This window comes from Galleria mellonella, unplaced genomic scaffold (genome assembly GCF_026898425.1).
Source record: "Galleria mellonella isolate WM207_F2 unplaced genomic scaffold, CSIRO_AGI_GalMel_v1 utg65, whole genome shotgun sequence".
NCBI lineage: Eukaryota > Metazoa > Arthropoda > Insecta > Lepidoptera > Pyralidae > Galleria > Galleria mellonella.
This window is the reverse complement of record NW_026442138.1, coordinates 5,694,984-5,710,824: the sequence shown is the minus strand read 5'-3', so window position 1 is coordinate 5,710,824 and position 15,841 is coordinate 5,694,984. Positions and strand designations below refer to the sequence as shown.

The 15,841-nt window shown below is 29.8% G+C and overlaps 2 protein-coding genes across 3 annotated transcripts; one reads left to right on the top strand and one right to left on the bottom strand.

The window, feature by feature from the left end:
* The first annotated feature begins 242 nt into the window (after positions 1–242).
* LOC113519632 (uncharacterized) lies at positions 243–8,141 on the top strand. 2 transcript variants are annotated; one of them, XM_026904771.3, is made up of 5 exons: positions 243–521; positions 1,804–3,119; positions 3,663–3,843; positions 4,242–4,349; positions 5,456–8,141. In XM_026904771.3, the coding sequence occupies exons 1-5, from the start codon at positions 428–430 to the stop codon at positions 7,063–7,065; spliced, it is 3,309 nt and encodes a 1,102-aa protein (XP_026760572.2). In that variant the 5' UTR covers positions 243–427; the 3' UTR covers positions 7,066–8,141. The 2 variants fall into 2 exon arrangements, with proteins under 2 accessions (XP_026760572.2, XP_026760573.2); XM_026904772.3 differs by lacking the exon at positions 4,242–4,349 and having other exon boundaries at positions 244–521.
* On the bottom strand, positions 7,793–13,742 carry LOC113519706 (dimethyladenosine transferase 2, mitochondrial). The gene is made up of 7 exons (XM_026904880.3): positions 13,186–13,742; positions 12,670–12,811; positions 11,526–11,665; positions 11,059–11,208; positions 10,646–10,785; positions 8,631–8,795; positions 7,793–8,317 (listed from the first exon to the last, which is right to left on the bottom strand). The coding sequence occupies exons 1-7, from the start codon at positions 13,588–13,590 to the stop codon at positions 8,161–8,163; spliced, it is 1,299 nt and encodes a 432-aa protein (XP_026760681.2). The 5' UTR covers positions 13,591–13,742; the 3' UTR covers positions 7,793–8,160.
* Positions 13,743–15,841: the final 2,099 nt, after the last annotated feature.

Sequence of the window (15,841 nt, the reverse complement as noted above, 5' to 3'; positions counted from 1 at the left end):
ATCAAAAATTCATGATATAATTAAAGAAGTATAAATTTTGTAAATATAATGACGAACCCTATTAGTTAGCATTTTGTATATTTTAAAGACAGACAAACGCATGTATGTGTACAATGTATATATTAAAATTAAAAAAAAAATTAAAAAATCTCCAAAAAATTCGATTTAAGCTAAGTTTAGATTTGATGCATTCCAGAGACCGTAAAAATAAAAAAATAAAAACTGTCAGTGCAAATGCCAATGTCAGTAATTAGTCAATCGTTGTAATTGAAATTTGTCAATTATTGTAATATTAACAGCTGTCCTCTTTATAATCATTTTATATCTTTATTTTCAATAACATGTTGCGTTCTTATTATTTTATAAATCTCCAACGTTAAATTGTGAAAAATAACAGATCTTCGTTAAATAGATTTAATCTCCAAGTATGTCGATACCTCCACTTGTTTGTAGCACTCCTCCACCTCCTGACCAATGCGAGGATGACAAAGATGCTGAAGATTTTGATATGCAGTATAACCGTAAGTATAATAGCTCAAATTGATGTAATCGAATAAATAATAATGATATATAAAGCACTTATAACACATCATTGTTCCTCATTATAAAAATAATAGAATGTATTACTTTCACAAGTTATCTTTAAATTCAATTTGAACCTTGAGAAAATAAAGTACTATAAAAGATAGTAGCGGTAATGGTAGGACCATATTCTTCCTTCATTACTTCAAAACAATGGGATTCAATTGGCAAGTCTGGTTGATATGCTCAGAATTCCATTTACATTATAATCATTGTCCTACATTTACATAAGTCAAATAATTAAAATCGAATGCTTTAAAGATCTTACACTTTTCTTCCTTTTTTTTATATCTAATTTTTAGGCAAAACCAACAAGCTTCCTATCTTTGACTGAGTATAGATTTTTTGACAATTGCTGCAAATGACTATTTTATATCTCTCATTAAAATCAGTATTTAAAATTACAGTTGTTCCCATTTCCACAGACATGTGAAAATTGCACAGATATGTGAAAATCCCATTTTCAAAGATATATAAAAATCTTTTATAATACTATTATGTTCATCATCCAAATAATCTATTAACCATATTGAATTCCTCTTCTTCTTATGCCAGCTTATTTGTTTAATATAGAATTTATTCCTTGTTATCTAGTGACTGACAACTATTCAAAAAATAATATAACAACCCACTTACTTATATAACTCAATTACAAAATCAGTTTAATAATTGTTTATTGTCTCATTTATAATTACTTCATTAATATATATGTTGTATAAAAAATATCAGCAAAAATCACTAATACTTAATTTGGGAAAATTATGATATCTAAAGAAAAAAATGCTTATGTTATTCTTACACTGTGGTACACATGAATCCCACACCACTTGTAGAGGTATTAATAAAATTCTACATTCATCTACTTATATCTACTTATATTCTACCACATCTGAGTATTCTGATACTTCTCTATGGTTGACCGGAAGAGGATGCTTATAGCATTAAATCTGCGATGTACACATATATGTACTAATGAATAAATAAATAAAATAGTTTTATTAATCAGTAATAATCATAATTAAACTAAAATACACAAGAGCTAACATCTGTATATTAACCATAAGTTAAGAAATATAAAAATAAACCATTCAAGGGTGCCCTAGCATCTCATGTAGGGTTCAAAAGTTAATATTGTCTATTTCCCATAGAGACTATGATTTTCACATCACACTGTCATTAAATAAAAGATTGTTTATAAAGCATTTTTGATTGAATTTACAGTTTCAAATTATGATGATGAAGATAACAGTGATTATAATTACGGAGATTTTAGTTCATATGATCAGTTTGAATCATCATTATCAGAAAAAAAGGATGAATCTTCAAGTACTGAAAAAATTTTAAAAAATTATAACAAAAATGATGATATTTTAAAAGAAGAATCTGAATTACAAGTTGAAGGAATAACAGGGGCCAGTATAACAAATAATTTGAGTACTGAAGAAGATATTGTTGAAGATTTAGATTTGAAACTGGATCAAGAGTCTGTGAGTGCCAGCAGTAAAAATGAGGCAAAGTATGAAGATACATTAAATGACAATGACACACATAGTTCCATAAAAAATGAACTGTCAAACATTCCAAGTAGTAGTAACATTAATATTAGTCATAATATACCATCTAGAATTCAAAATATTTTAGAAGATTCAACCAAAGGCTTAGATCATGTTGAAGAAATAGAATCTTTTAATGTAGTAGGTGAAAGTAATTTAGAAATAAATAAAAGTGAAAATTTGCAAGATTTTCCCATCCAAAAAGTATGTGTATCTGAAATAAATAAAGAAGAATTTCAGACATCTTCTGTATGTGATACTGTATCTGAAATAAATAAAGAAGAATTTAATATATCTCCTATATGTGATACTATATCTGAAATTAATAAAGAAGAATTGAATACATCTTTTGAACCTAAAAATGAAAACGTATTAAATGATGACTTTGATGACTTCCAATTTATTAATTCTGATGATAAAGTCATTGACAGTTATCCTGCTATTGCTGATACATGTGAAAATCCTTGGGAAAATAATGAAGGGGAAAACTCAGATTTTGGTAATTTTACAGCAAATTTTGAAAATAATAATAATGATCAGTTAAATACCACATTAACACATACTGATTTATCTTCTGATAATAAACAAATTGAAACACAAATAAACTTAACACATTGTGTTGAAGATGATGAGGATGATTTTGGAGATTTTGATGACTTTAGATCATCTGGTGTAGAATCTACAGAAATGGTATTACCTCAAGAACCTGCATCCGTTTATCAACAAGTACCAGTTTTAAATTTACAATCACCAGATAATGAAGTTCAAGTTATGGAAAGAATAAATAAAATTTTAAATTCAATATTTGAAGAAGAATTAACAGAGACTGATGAAAAATTTGAAGCAACACTTGATGGTTTACTTAGTGAAACATGGGGTCACTTGATGGAAACTGATGTAAGACAACCTTACATGGTAAACTGGAATAAATCACTAGCACAGAAAACTTTATTGAAAGCTTTATGCATTGATTCTAGAAATATTGTAAGTACATTTAAACTAATGTTTAAACATCTTTCTTTATTATAAAGTTATGTTTGTACTCGTGGTTCATATTAATTTTCTACCTGATATGTAAACAATATCGACTATCTTAATCTAATATATACATCTCTTTCTATATGTTCCAGTATACCTCAAACTGAACACATTATTTTGAGATAAATGTTTCATTTTACTTACTTTGATAATAGTATTATGTTGAATTCCTAATATGTAATAATAATTAAATAAACAATAGAGTAATATTAATGTATAAACATTATGTATCACGATTTTAATTTAAATGAAATTTTTTTAAAGTTTGCTTGAAAAATAAAACAGTTTTAACCCAATATGAAAAAATGTAATCACTAGGCACATGGCAGCATGGGGCAAAATCTTGTTAGGTGGATCAGCTAGCCTAGCTAAATATTTTCTTGTTTTATATGATTATCAAGATTAAAATTTTCAATTAACTTTATTTATGTTACTTCTTTGGTCTATTTATTGTACCAGTTGATATGTTCATCATTTTTAAAATTGCAGTTATTTGGTCCCAAGTGGAGTTATAATAGTATGCCAAAATATGCTGCAAACCTAAGCACAGCACCTCTTCAACCACAAAAGCAAGCCACACCAAATACACAGAATGATATCCCTAATATTGATAAAGTGACAAACAAATCTGGAACATGGACTGACCCATTTACATCAAATGGACAAGAATGTAAGTATTGAAACTGGAAATATTTATTAAAATTATTAGTTTAAATTATGCATAGGTCCATATATATGTACAACTACAATGCGCAAATGGTAAATTATGCCGTGAATACCACTAACAAATTAGCAATTTACAACACGAGTTTTGCACCAAACTTGTAAATGGCAGGTTGGTTTTCATGCACTTTTTGTTTACCACACTACTAAATAAATAATTTAAGTGTAAAAATTAAAATTAAAAAGAGAATTGAAGAAATTTTCGTGCTGTAACATAGCATCATAGAACATCACAATATATGAACTAGATTAATGCTATTTTCTCACAAGTGTACATTTTTTTGCATGTCTTGCACATGGATACCTTACCACCCATACTCTCCGCTTGATCCAATTATCCTATAGTCACTTATGCTGAAGCCCTCCTCCTAGATTTAGAACATCTCATGGCTACTCTTGATCAAATGGCTCACAACCATTCAACTTTGAAGATATCCGAATTACTTTCACATGGTAAGTAACATTCTTATCAAAAGGGAAACAAATACTAGTTCAATTGCACAAGCACTGTGTATAAGTGTACTAATGTAATAATATTAATATAGAATGAAACCTGTATGTATATTATGAGAATTCAAACAACCAAGGTCTGGTAACACAACACGGCATAATCTAGAATACCAAGCAAATTTAGAAAAGCTTTTTCCTAAATTAAATCGAGAATCAAAACCGGGAATTTAATTATAAAAAGGGAAGTGCCTACTACTGTTCAGTGTAGTAATCCTTTAACTATGTACTGTTACCTTAGTAATAGCAAACTAAATTATTTTTCTCTCGCTTATATTTTGTATTTCGTCATGAATGTAAAATTCGGCATAATAAAATTTATCAATCAGCAACACCTATTTTCTCTAAGTATCTTGGTCATGCAGACAAGTGTAGATCTTTTGCCATCCTGTTAGCTTGGGACATGGAGACAATTAAGTCAACTGAATTATACCAAACCACCATTTATAACATTATTTATATTTAAATTAATTTATAGACAGACTGACAGACTGACTTTCAGACAATCCCTATGAGGCTTTTTTTTTATACAACTTAGAATGGCAAACAAGCTGACGGCCCACCTGATGGAAAGTGGTAACTGTCGCCTATAGACATGAGCAGTACCATGGACATAACAGAGTATACTGTTTCGCCCATGATATCCCCTATGCGTTGCCATTCCTAAGGACTCAGGTGTTATTCCTCTGTACCCTGTAAATTCACGCCATATCCCACCCTTTAAACCGAAACACAGCCATGCAAACACAACTGCTTCACAGTTGAAACACGAATGGGACTAAGGTACCCAAGCAATCGACTTTTGTACATTGGTATAGTCACTCCAGTGTACTAAAGTCTCAACAAAAATTTGAATAAAAAAAAAATGTTCTGTCAATATGTAGTTATTCTGTAGTAGAAGAAGTAGTAGTGAGAAGATCTAGATTAATGTAAAGTCACAATGAGTCTAACTTTTAATAGATATAAATAAAAATTTATTAATATAACAAGCCTGCAATATAGTAAATATTTTTTTATGTTTTGTAAAATAACTCTAAATATAAAATTTTCAGCCTGCAGTAACAACAGTGATAAAACAGTTATAGAACCAACTCCAACTGATTTAGATGTATTTGAAGCTGCAATTTCCACTAAAGCAGATAAAGTATATTCAAGTACTTTAAGCGTTCAACCCATACGTCAAATAAATCTTCCTGACACCCATATTTTTACACCCACTGATTCAGAAACTCCAAGGTCTAAAACAATCCATTATAACTGTGGGCCCGCTCCTACAGTACTCATTCCTAAACCAGTTATAGACAATCTCCAAAATAAGGAAGATAAAATTAATAATTCTCTTGATAATGTAATTGGTGACACTGATGAATACTGGGAATTTCAAGATTTTAAAGGAACAACTGATACTAATTCCTCCCAGCCAACTGTTAGCTTACCTCAAAATCAGCTTCAAATAAAAGAAGACTCAATTTGTAATACCTTACCTAAATCAAATATCATTTATGAAACCCAATTGTTGCAACCTATTAAGATGGAACCAATAATGCCCACATTGAATTGGCCTGACCCTGGCGAAGTCAAAGAAACATTTGATGATTTCTCTAATTTTATATCCAGTTCTTCTACTAATAATGAGAAACAAGATGTTAGAGATACACGAACTGTTAATCATAACACATCAGATATTACGTTAATAGATAAGAATGTACTTACTGTAACTAAACAAATAGAACAAACACTAGTGGTCAGCGATAGTTACGATGATGATTTCGACACATTCCAATCTGCTTTACCATCTAATTCAAAAACAATTTTCGAGTTAAATTTTAACAATTTAGAAAGCAAGTCATCACACAACGTTCAAAGTCAGAATGTATCAGCACCATTGAGAAAAACTGATTTCGATGTAGATTTTCCAGTAAATGATAATCTGAAGTCTGATAACATATCATTTACTAATAACGCAATGTTAAATGATGCTTCATCGACCAACATAGATATTACAAGTTCCCAAGTACTCAGTACAAGAACCGGGACAGGGGTAAATCCATGTGTACCACTAGAGAACACAAATATGTTACAACCAACACTAACACCCTATACAGGCCAAATGCAGTCAACAAGCAGTGGACTAACGCAATCTCAGCAAAAGAGTGGTCAAATTCTACAACCATTGTCGTTGGAAAGTTATTCTCAGATTAATTGGCCCAACCCGGGTATAGACTTGCAAGATTTATCACGATTCAATCCTGTGGAATCACTTCAGTCTTTGAAAAGTGATTCTACAAGTGGCCACAGTAAAACTGCTTCTCCAGTTCATAATAAAAAAAATATTGTAAATAATCAAACTGTTGACGATGATATTTGGGGTGAATTTGTGTCAAGTAAACCTAAACCGCAACCGACGCCACCAAAAAAATCAAGTTTTGTTGACGACGATGAATGGACAGATTTTGTTTCAAGTCCAAGTGTAAAACCAAATGGTTTAAATACAATCAGTTTTAATGTTCATACTAATTCGAGTATCCAAAAATCGATGAATCAAAACAAATATGGCATGAAAAATAATGAAATACCTTTAGACATTCCAACTTTGAATTACATAACACCTAAAACCAATAATCATAATTCATACAATGATAGACACTTTCAAAATTTATAACAGCATATAGTAAGTAATATTATTATATAAATTATAAATCATCACTTGTACTTAATTGTAGTAATTATCTGTAAATAGAGGTGGTGGTGTATACATATAATATACTTTTAAAAAGTTTCAGGTAATTTGTAATATTGTTTGTATATACTTATTGATATATATATATATATATATATATATATATATATATATATATATATATATACTCATTACAAATAGAAGTTATATGGTACTAAATTTAAAACTGTAGTAACAAAGAGCACATTGGAAGCATAGAGAGAAACCCGTCCTTATAATTTTCATAAAAATGAGAGACTATGCTTGTTGAAAGATGTTGCTAGTATGTCTATACCTATCGTAGTAGTACTTTAGATGCAGAAACAATGAAAGATTTTTATGAATAAAGCAATACTTAAATTTTATGAGTATTAATACAACTTGTTTCTGTGTAATGTTTATCAATAAAATATAACTGTACCTAATCCAGGTGACAACTATTTAAAAAAAAATGTATTATTATATAATTTAAATAAAATTATATAATTGAAAAGAAAAATTTTGATTTTATAACAAAATTGGTACAATAATTATGTTTAAATAGTTGTCTACTATACATATTTTCTATACATTGTAAATGAATGTGTTATAATAATAACATACCATTAGTCTTATATAAAATCTTATTCAATGGAAATAAAATTAATATGAAAAAGGTTGTAAAGAAAAATTTAGTTTGAAATTAAAACTATTATTTATTTCAATTATTATATTTCTTTATCAGTATTTTATCAATAAGGTAATGTAATTATTAGAGCTTGTTTCACCATTCCTAGATGGCCACTAACTGCTAGGCAGAAATAGAAAATAATATAAATATATCTACATTGTCAAATTTATGATTTTATCTATGAGCAGCGAAGCAAGCTCTCAGACTGATAACAATGGCGAAATTTTCGTTAAAATTATACAAATATAGTGTAACTGTTTTATTGTTTCTAAAGAATTGTATTAAAATATTTCTCTGAATTATTTCATATAATGTAAATATAAAGACAAAATACTTATATCCTTCTGAAGTTATTTTTTATTTTCACATCATGTCTCTGTTTCCGAGTCTGAGTTTTCTATTTCGTCTATGTGCGTACCAATATTGTCCTTATCTTCATCTTCAATAGGTATAATAAATTTTGGCAAGTTATTTTCCATTGTTAATCTAAACTGACATTGCTCAAATTCTGGCCATGACACAAATCTAAAATTCAAAAGGAATCAATAACATTACTGTAAGTAATAGTTTAAAATAAATCACCTAATAGGTACCTATTATATGTCTATAGTATTGTTATTTTCAAAATATTATAGATAGCAGCGGCGTTAAAACACACTGCCTCAGTTCAATCCTTGGGTGTTTCTATGTATAATATATATGTACTTAAAAAAAAATTAAGTTCTATCTCATTTCTATTACAAACTTTAAAAAATGTTTATCTATGTCCTTGACGTTTCAACTAGGTTGCATTAACTATGATCACGAGTTAATCCAATAGATAATGAAAAATACATACTTTTTGAAAATGGTTATCTTCTGACTAAGACTGAGATCCCCAAATTCTGTGAATATTGTCATATGTGGAAGTTCAGCGTCTTCTTTACCTGGTGCTATTTCTTTATTAATGTCAGGAGGATCTTGTCCTGAGATTAGCCATATGCCACATCCTGGTATCCACTGCCTAAAAGCGGAACAATATTACAATATTTTCTTTAATGGATAATGGAATGGTAAACCCCTCTCTCCTCAGGATTGATAGTAATATCCATTGCTAGCAATATACTCAGTTAGGTCGACCTCTATATGGTCCACCGTGGAAACTATTGTGCTGAATTCCAGGTGTATTCATCAAGTTGCGCTAACTGACCTGCCTTTTCATTGTCACCTAAAATCCATCACTGGTGCCCCGCCAGCGTAGGCAGGGTTACCATTCCATTAAAAAAACCCCTTTCTCCGAGGGGATTATTTATAATAGGGGGTCTAACAGTCCCATTGCTAACAATATTCCCTATCAGGTCGACCCCTACTCGGTCCCCCTAGAAACCATCGTGGTGAAATGCCGTTAAATTTGTCATGTTAGATTAATTGACCTGCCTTCATTTTCATCCCACACTGGTATCCAGCCATTGTATAACAATAGCGCAGCGGAGGCTACCATTCAAATTTTATTTTTAAAAAGGCCTTTTCCCTTGCGCTGTCGGTATACATTGATGAGTAATCAGTGAGGAATAATAGGCGTGGACGAAAGCCAGTCAGTTGGGTTATCGTGACGAATTCAACAAGATGCCAGAGGGAATCGTGTAGATGTCGACCTAACAGTACCCATTACTACTAATTACTTACCCCGATACTTGTTTTCTTGATAAGTGAAAATGGTATGGTTATAACCCCGCCTGCGCTAACAGGATACGCTGGCGGAGCAGTGAAGGATAATAGATGAGAATGAAAACAGGCCAGTTAGCCCATCATGATGAATTCATCAGAAATTAACTATTAACCGGTTTGCACCTGTACTGCTCAGTTTGCTCCCACTTATCAGGCTATTTCTCTGCTCAATTCTCTGATTGTTCAGCAGCCAGATATTGATATATTTATAGTTTCCAGGGAGAACCGCGAGGAGGTCGACCTGGTTGGGTATATTGCTAGCAATGGGATTATCAGTCTCCATTACTAACAATCCTCCCCCCCCGATACTTGTATAGGTACTTGTATATACTTGTTAGGTCTAAGTTACGCTTGCTTTAGGTCTAAGGTATGCTTTTTTTTACTAACGGATGTACTCGTATTAATTACTTGTATCTTATTTGTACTGACGGTTCTTCTAAGATTATTTATTTGAACTCTATGACTTTGACCATGTTGTGCATAAGTCGTGGTTACAGCTACCTAGTAAGTAATTAATGAAATGCTGGAATGCCTTACATAAAAGAAAATCATATTCGTTGATTATGCACAGACAACTGTGAATATTATTAACAAGAATACATAAATAAGCACAGAAAACTTTTTGTAGATTTTCACAATTAATTCATTTGACTGATTCTTATAAATTTTTAAGGTTGGGTTAATAAATAGGACTTTCTCTCTACTTTATTATTAAATTTTCTAGTTGATTTTATCATTTATTCTTATTACTGGTAAGTATATATTTTTTAGTAAGTATATATTCTTTGCATGATAGAATCTAAAACAATGTATGAAAAAGAACCAAAGTAACCGACATAGCCTGAAGGGTAAGCAAGCTGAAGTAGCAATGGGCACATAGCTCGAAAATCCGATAACCAATGGAGAAGAAAGGTTCTTGAGTGGTGACTCCGTACGGGCAATCACAGTGTACTACGATCCCCACTAGATAAAGTGACGACCTTAAATGCATTGCAGGGAGTAAGGAGATGCAGGTGGCTCAGGACGGTTCCTTATTGCAGTCTATGGGAAAGGCCTATGTCCAGCAATGGACAGACAATGGCTGAAATGATGATGATATATTTTTAATTTTTATTTTATGGAAATTATTTAATTTATGGTACTCACTCTAACATAGGTATAACTTTTGTAGATTTAGAAAACATGTGTGGTTTGAAGAAATACCATAGCAATGGTAAATATTCAGGTGGACAAGGCAATTTCTTCTTTTGTGTTATGTTAACTAAATACATACAATGCTCATCCATCTACAAATAAAAATATTACATTGCCAAAAATAACAGTAAAAAATATATGCACTTAGTATATTTTAAACCGACAAATAAACGAATACCTAGCTGCATCATTTCATTTTAATAAAAATATTTTTACTTCAGTTTGTGTTTTGAAAAAATAGGCACATAATTTTTTTTTATTTTAAACCATTAACGCATAATACATAAGTAAACTACATATAATAACTTTATTAATCTTTCATATGTAAGTAAAAATTATAAATTTCTATGGTAATATATACATACCAGTGTCATCCGTTTACTAGTTGCTGGAAATGTCCATGGCAAAAAATGAGCTTTTGGTACTGTATTTAATACTTTAAAATCAAACAACAGCTGAAATAATGCTGGAGTCGACTTATGCTTTTTTAACTGTATTTGACTATCTGTAAGAAACTGTAATAATTAAAGAAACATATGTTTTTATATAAAAACTGCATATTGTTAAAAAACTTCATGCTATTATAAGGGTTTATTCCAGAAATAGCAATACTTTTAACTATTTGACCATCTTTGTAAGTAAGAATACATAAATTATATAAAATACATAAATTGTATGATCAACCTCTTTCAATATACTCTGGCATTATCAGAAAACAAAAACAAAGTAATAATATTATATTACTATATTTCTTTTTATCCCATTATAGAATATGTTTTGAATATTATTCATCTAAAATATAGTAATGTAACAACTATATATATATACTTACTTCATAATGATAACCAGGCATGGTAATAAAGAGATCTGGTCTTCCTAATTGGTTTGTTGTATTGTGAAAAATAATATTGTTTATCAAATGCCTCACAAAAGATAAGCCAGGCATTGACCCAACTATTTTCACTACTCTATCTGAAAAACAATATACTTTTAGAATTTGTGCTATTCAAAGGTACAGTACTTACATAAATCCATATTTTTTTACTATTTCTCTAAGTTTATGAACACAAATAATTTATTTGCATGTTATTTGTTTTACTAACAATCTAAATAATAGATGAATTTTCTCAAGAATTTTAGTTTCTGACAAACGGTATCAATTACCTTTTACCAATCTCATTTTTAACATTATCTGTTGTTAATAGGTATAGGCAACAAAATGTGTTAAAGCTGCTTACGCTTCTTATGTATGAATATAACGAAAGCAAGTCCCTGGTTTATTTAGGTATTGTAAACAGGCTTAGTACAAGCACTTACTATCCTTATACTTTATATCCTTAAATATACATGTACAATTACTATAACGATATGTTATCGCGACAACATTGCTATCAAATCAGATAATGGTTGACAATAATTAGTAATGATAGGCAATATTTGAATGCGAAATTTTTATCACATAATATATTTAATTGAGTAACTATGTGTGTGACCAGAACAAGTTTATTTACTAGGATAAAGAAGCAAACTATTTAGTATACCCATCTCCTATATACTAATATGTATGTATACTAATTTTATAAAAACAATCTCATAAATTTTTGTAAAAATGAACATAACATTTTCAACATCTTTTTAAACATAATAACAGATTCAATTTACATATACATTAAATGATGCCTGAATAAATTATTGAGATTTCAAGATCTTATCATTACCATATCAGCACTGAACTATTCACTGTTGAATATAGGCCTCCCCCTTGGAGAGCTTTACTAGTAGTTGCCATGCTAGACAGGCAGACTGACAATCACAGTTATGTTTTAGTGATGTTTTAAGAGGGAATTACTGATGCCGATCCCTCAACCATTAAATTCCTTTAGTCACCTCTTACATTCTCACTCATAGAAAAAGAAGGGGTGGCCCTTTCTAAGCCGAGACCATACATCTAGAATATAATTGTAATGAATACTCACCATTATTATCAGTAGCTAAATCACCTAACAGATCTTTAATTCTAGTACCTTGATCCATTTTGTCTTTAAAAGCTAATTTCCACATACCAAAAAAATCTGCTATTTTATATTTTAATCTACCAGGATGCTGCATTTGTAACTGCTGTAAATGTAAGTACAATTGAGAAATAGACAAGTGTATGTACTATATTTTTACCTCCTTATTCATAAAAATAAAACTGTTTTTAACTATGACAATGTTTTGTCAATTCATAATTGATTCAAAACTGGGACAACTTTTCCTTTTTAAAACGTAAAAATACAAACTCTGTACTGTGATCATGTTGTATGGCTTGTTCCTTTGTCTTTCCTGTTGTGGATAAATTGATACTACTACTATTGAGAAAACAAATTTTCACATTCAACATACATAAAATCAGACATGTCAGAGGATACTTTTATAAATTATATTTAAGAAACATTTGACATTTTTATAAGAGTATGAGTAGTAGATATAAGTTATGAAATAATACTTACATTTATATGAGATGAAAAGTGGTTCAATGATTCAAACATATAAATATGATTGATTTGTGAGTTGAGCAGTTCCTTAGTTAAATATCCTAATCCAGGATTTACTTCCACTACCGGTGAAGATTCATCTATATGTTTGTTAAGTGTAGCTGCTATTATTTTCGCTGTTTTTTTATTTATCAAATACATGCTTTCTGGAGTTTTATATTTTTTAAGCAACCCTTTGGGTAACTGTTCTTTCAAGTCTTTATATTCAGGAAAGTTATCTAAATAATTAATAACATCATTAGCAGCTGCTGGTTCTGATTTCTTGTTTAAATTGTCTAATTTATGTTTAAATCTGAATGTATACTTTTGGGGATCACTTTTCATAATAACGATTAGTTTTTGAGCTTTTCTAGCAAACATTTTTTATTAATATAATATAGATTTATTTAATAGAAAATTTGATTATTAACAATAGGAAGATGAAGAAAATAAACATACATAAAACATAACCTCAAATTTTTTGGTTCTGTTTTTTTTAGATTAATGTACTATCTTGGAACACAGATAAGAGAGTCTGTCTTAATTATATTTGAGTGACGCGGTTTGTCACTATATGACAGTCTTAAAGTTTGACAAGAGTAAAAAAAAACATTTCAGTTACTATTCTTAATCTATGAAAAACTCAAATATTACGCGAACCGTTATTAATTGTTAAAAATATTATCTTTCTGAATTAGGTATTATTTTGCGTAATTCCATATCACTTTTTATTTGTTCAGAAGTTATATAGATATAACTTTTTATATTAGCCATCTATCGTCGAATACTATTAGTATTACTTAGTACGATTGCTCTTTAATCGCTAAAAAATATTTAATGCACTTTGATAAACAGTGCCATTTGCGATAGTTACAACAGACAATTAAGTGCGTTTATAACATAGTATAATGTAATTACGTATGTTTATAACCGTAAACTTAGTATAATATATTTACGTACATTTATAACCAAAAGGTGCATATGTAATTTCAGTAATGTTATCGGTTCGAAACTATCGACCTGTAGAGATCCTAGTTTTTTTTATTTTTTAATGGATGATAATGAAATGGTAAACCCGCTTGCGTTATCAGTATACGCTATCGTGATGAATACACCTAGAATTCAGCATGATAGTTTCCAGGGAAGATCACGTGGCGGTCGACCTGATAGAGTATATTGTTAGCAATGGGACTAATAGTCTTTATTACTAACAATCTCTTCCCCCCCTTGGGGATCCCAGTTTTAAGATACGATAGCATGAGCCGAGGTTGATACCGCTTTGTCGTGTGCTCAGGCCAAAATGTTACATATCCGGGGGCAGATGACAGCGAAAACTCATAACTTTCGCGACTTTACTGTCTGCACTCACCGCCATTACATTCGATAAAGTTTTAAATATCATCTGGGGTAGACACAAGATAATTCTAGGACGAGCACGGATTTCATTGTAATTCATTCAGTAGTTGTTGCGTGAAAGAGGACCAGTACAAACTTTTAAAAAAGTTTATATAAATTTTCATATTTATAATAGTAGTACGATTTTTCGCTTAACCAACTTTGAAGATTAAGAGGTAAGAATGATAGTAATATTTTATTTTGTTTTTTTTTTTTTCATATTTCTATAATAACGCAGTACAAGAAAAAATCTGTTTTAAAATGCACTTATGAAGCTGTTTCATATGATACTCTACTTAGTCTAGTAGGTCCATTTCGAAATTTAGAGTAGAAAATAAAAAAAAGAAAATAAAAATATGTGTATAAAGAGATAAAGATATCCCAAAGACAGTGATAGACGTCCGGACGTAAAAAGTAAGTCGCACTATAAAAGTTCTTTTGTTCTTTTTGTATAAAGCTCTAAAAGTTCACAAGAATATGAGATAGAAAAATGTCCTTTATGAATCAATGATTTTTATTTCTTTATATCTAACTAGTTTTATGCGCGTTACTTCTTACTACTTAAAGCCGTATCAAATATACAAACGGCCAAACAAAATTTTTTAAAATTATTGTTTTAGTATCTATTGATCTTCTTAAGATCCTTCATATTAAGTTTTCTTCAATTTAGTATATTAGTAAGATAAACCGGTTTCGGCAGTAATGTACAAGAATCCTTATTCTTATTGTACTAGACAGATAAATACTCAGACAGATAGATAGATAAATAAATAATATTTACTTGATAATATTTTTAACAAAAATTAGGTAATAAATATTTATATGTTTTATTATTATCATAGCTATAGCATTATCCTTTATGTTGTTAGGTGTAAATAGTTATTGTTAAAATTCTTTCATTGAAAACATTAAATCGCACCAAAACATTAAATGTGAAAAAATGACAAGTGTTGCAGATTCAAGTTAAAATGTTAAAATTAATTCTTTTTAATATTGCACGTATTGGCTACTTATACTTTTTTACTGTAGAAAAATATAATACAATCTGTCTTCTGAATTCTAATTTAAAAAAAAAGATGTTGAAAACATAATATGTATTTTATTTATCTCGTTGTCCTTATAAATATATAATAGTGTAGCCGCAGTTGCATCGCAATTATCGCATTTTTCTACACCAAGTCTTGCAACACTTTCATTTCAGTTCAAGAAGAACTTTCTATTACAAAAACTTGTAAAA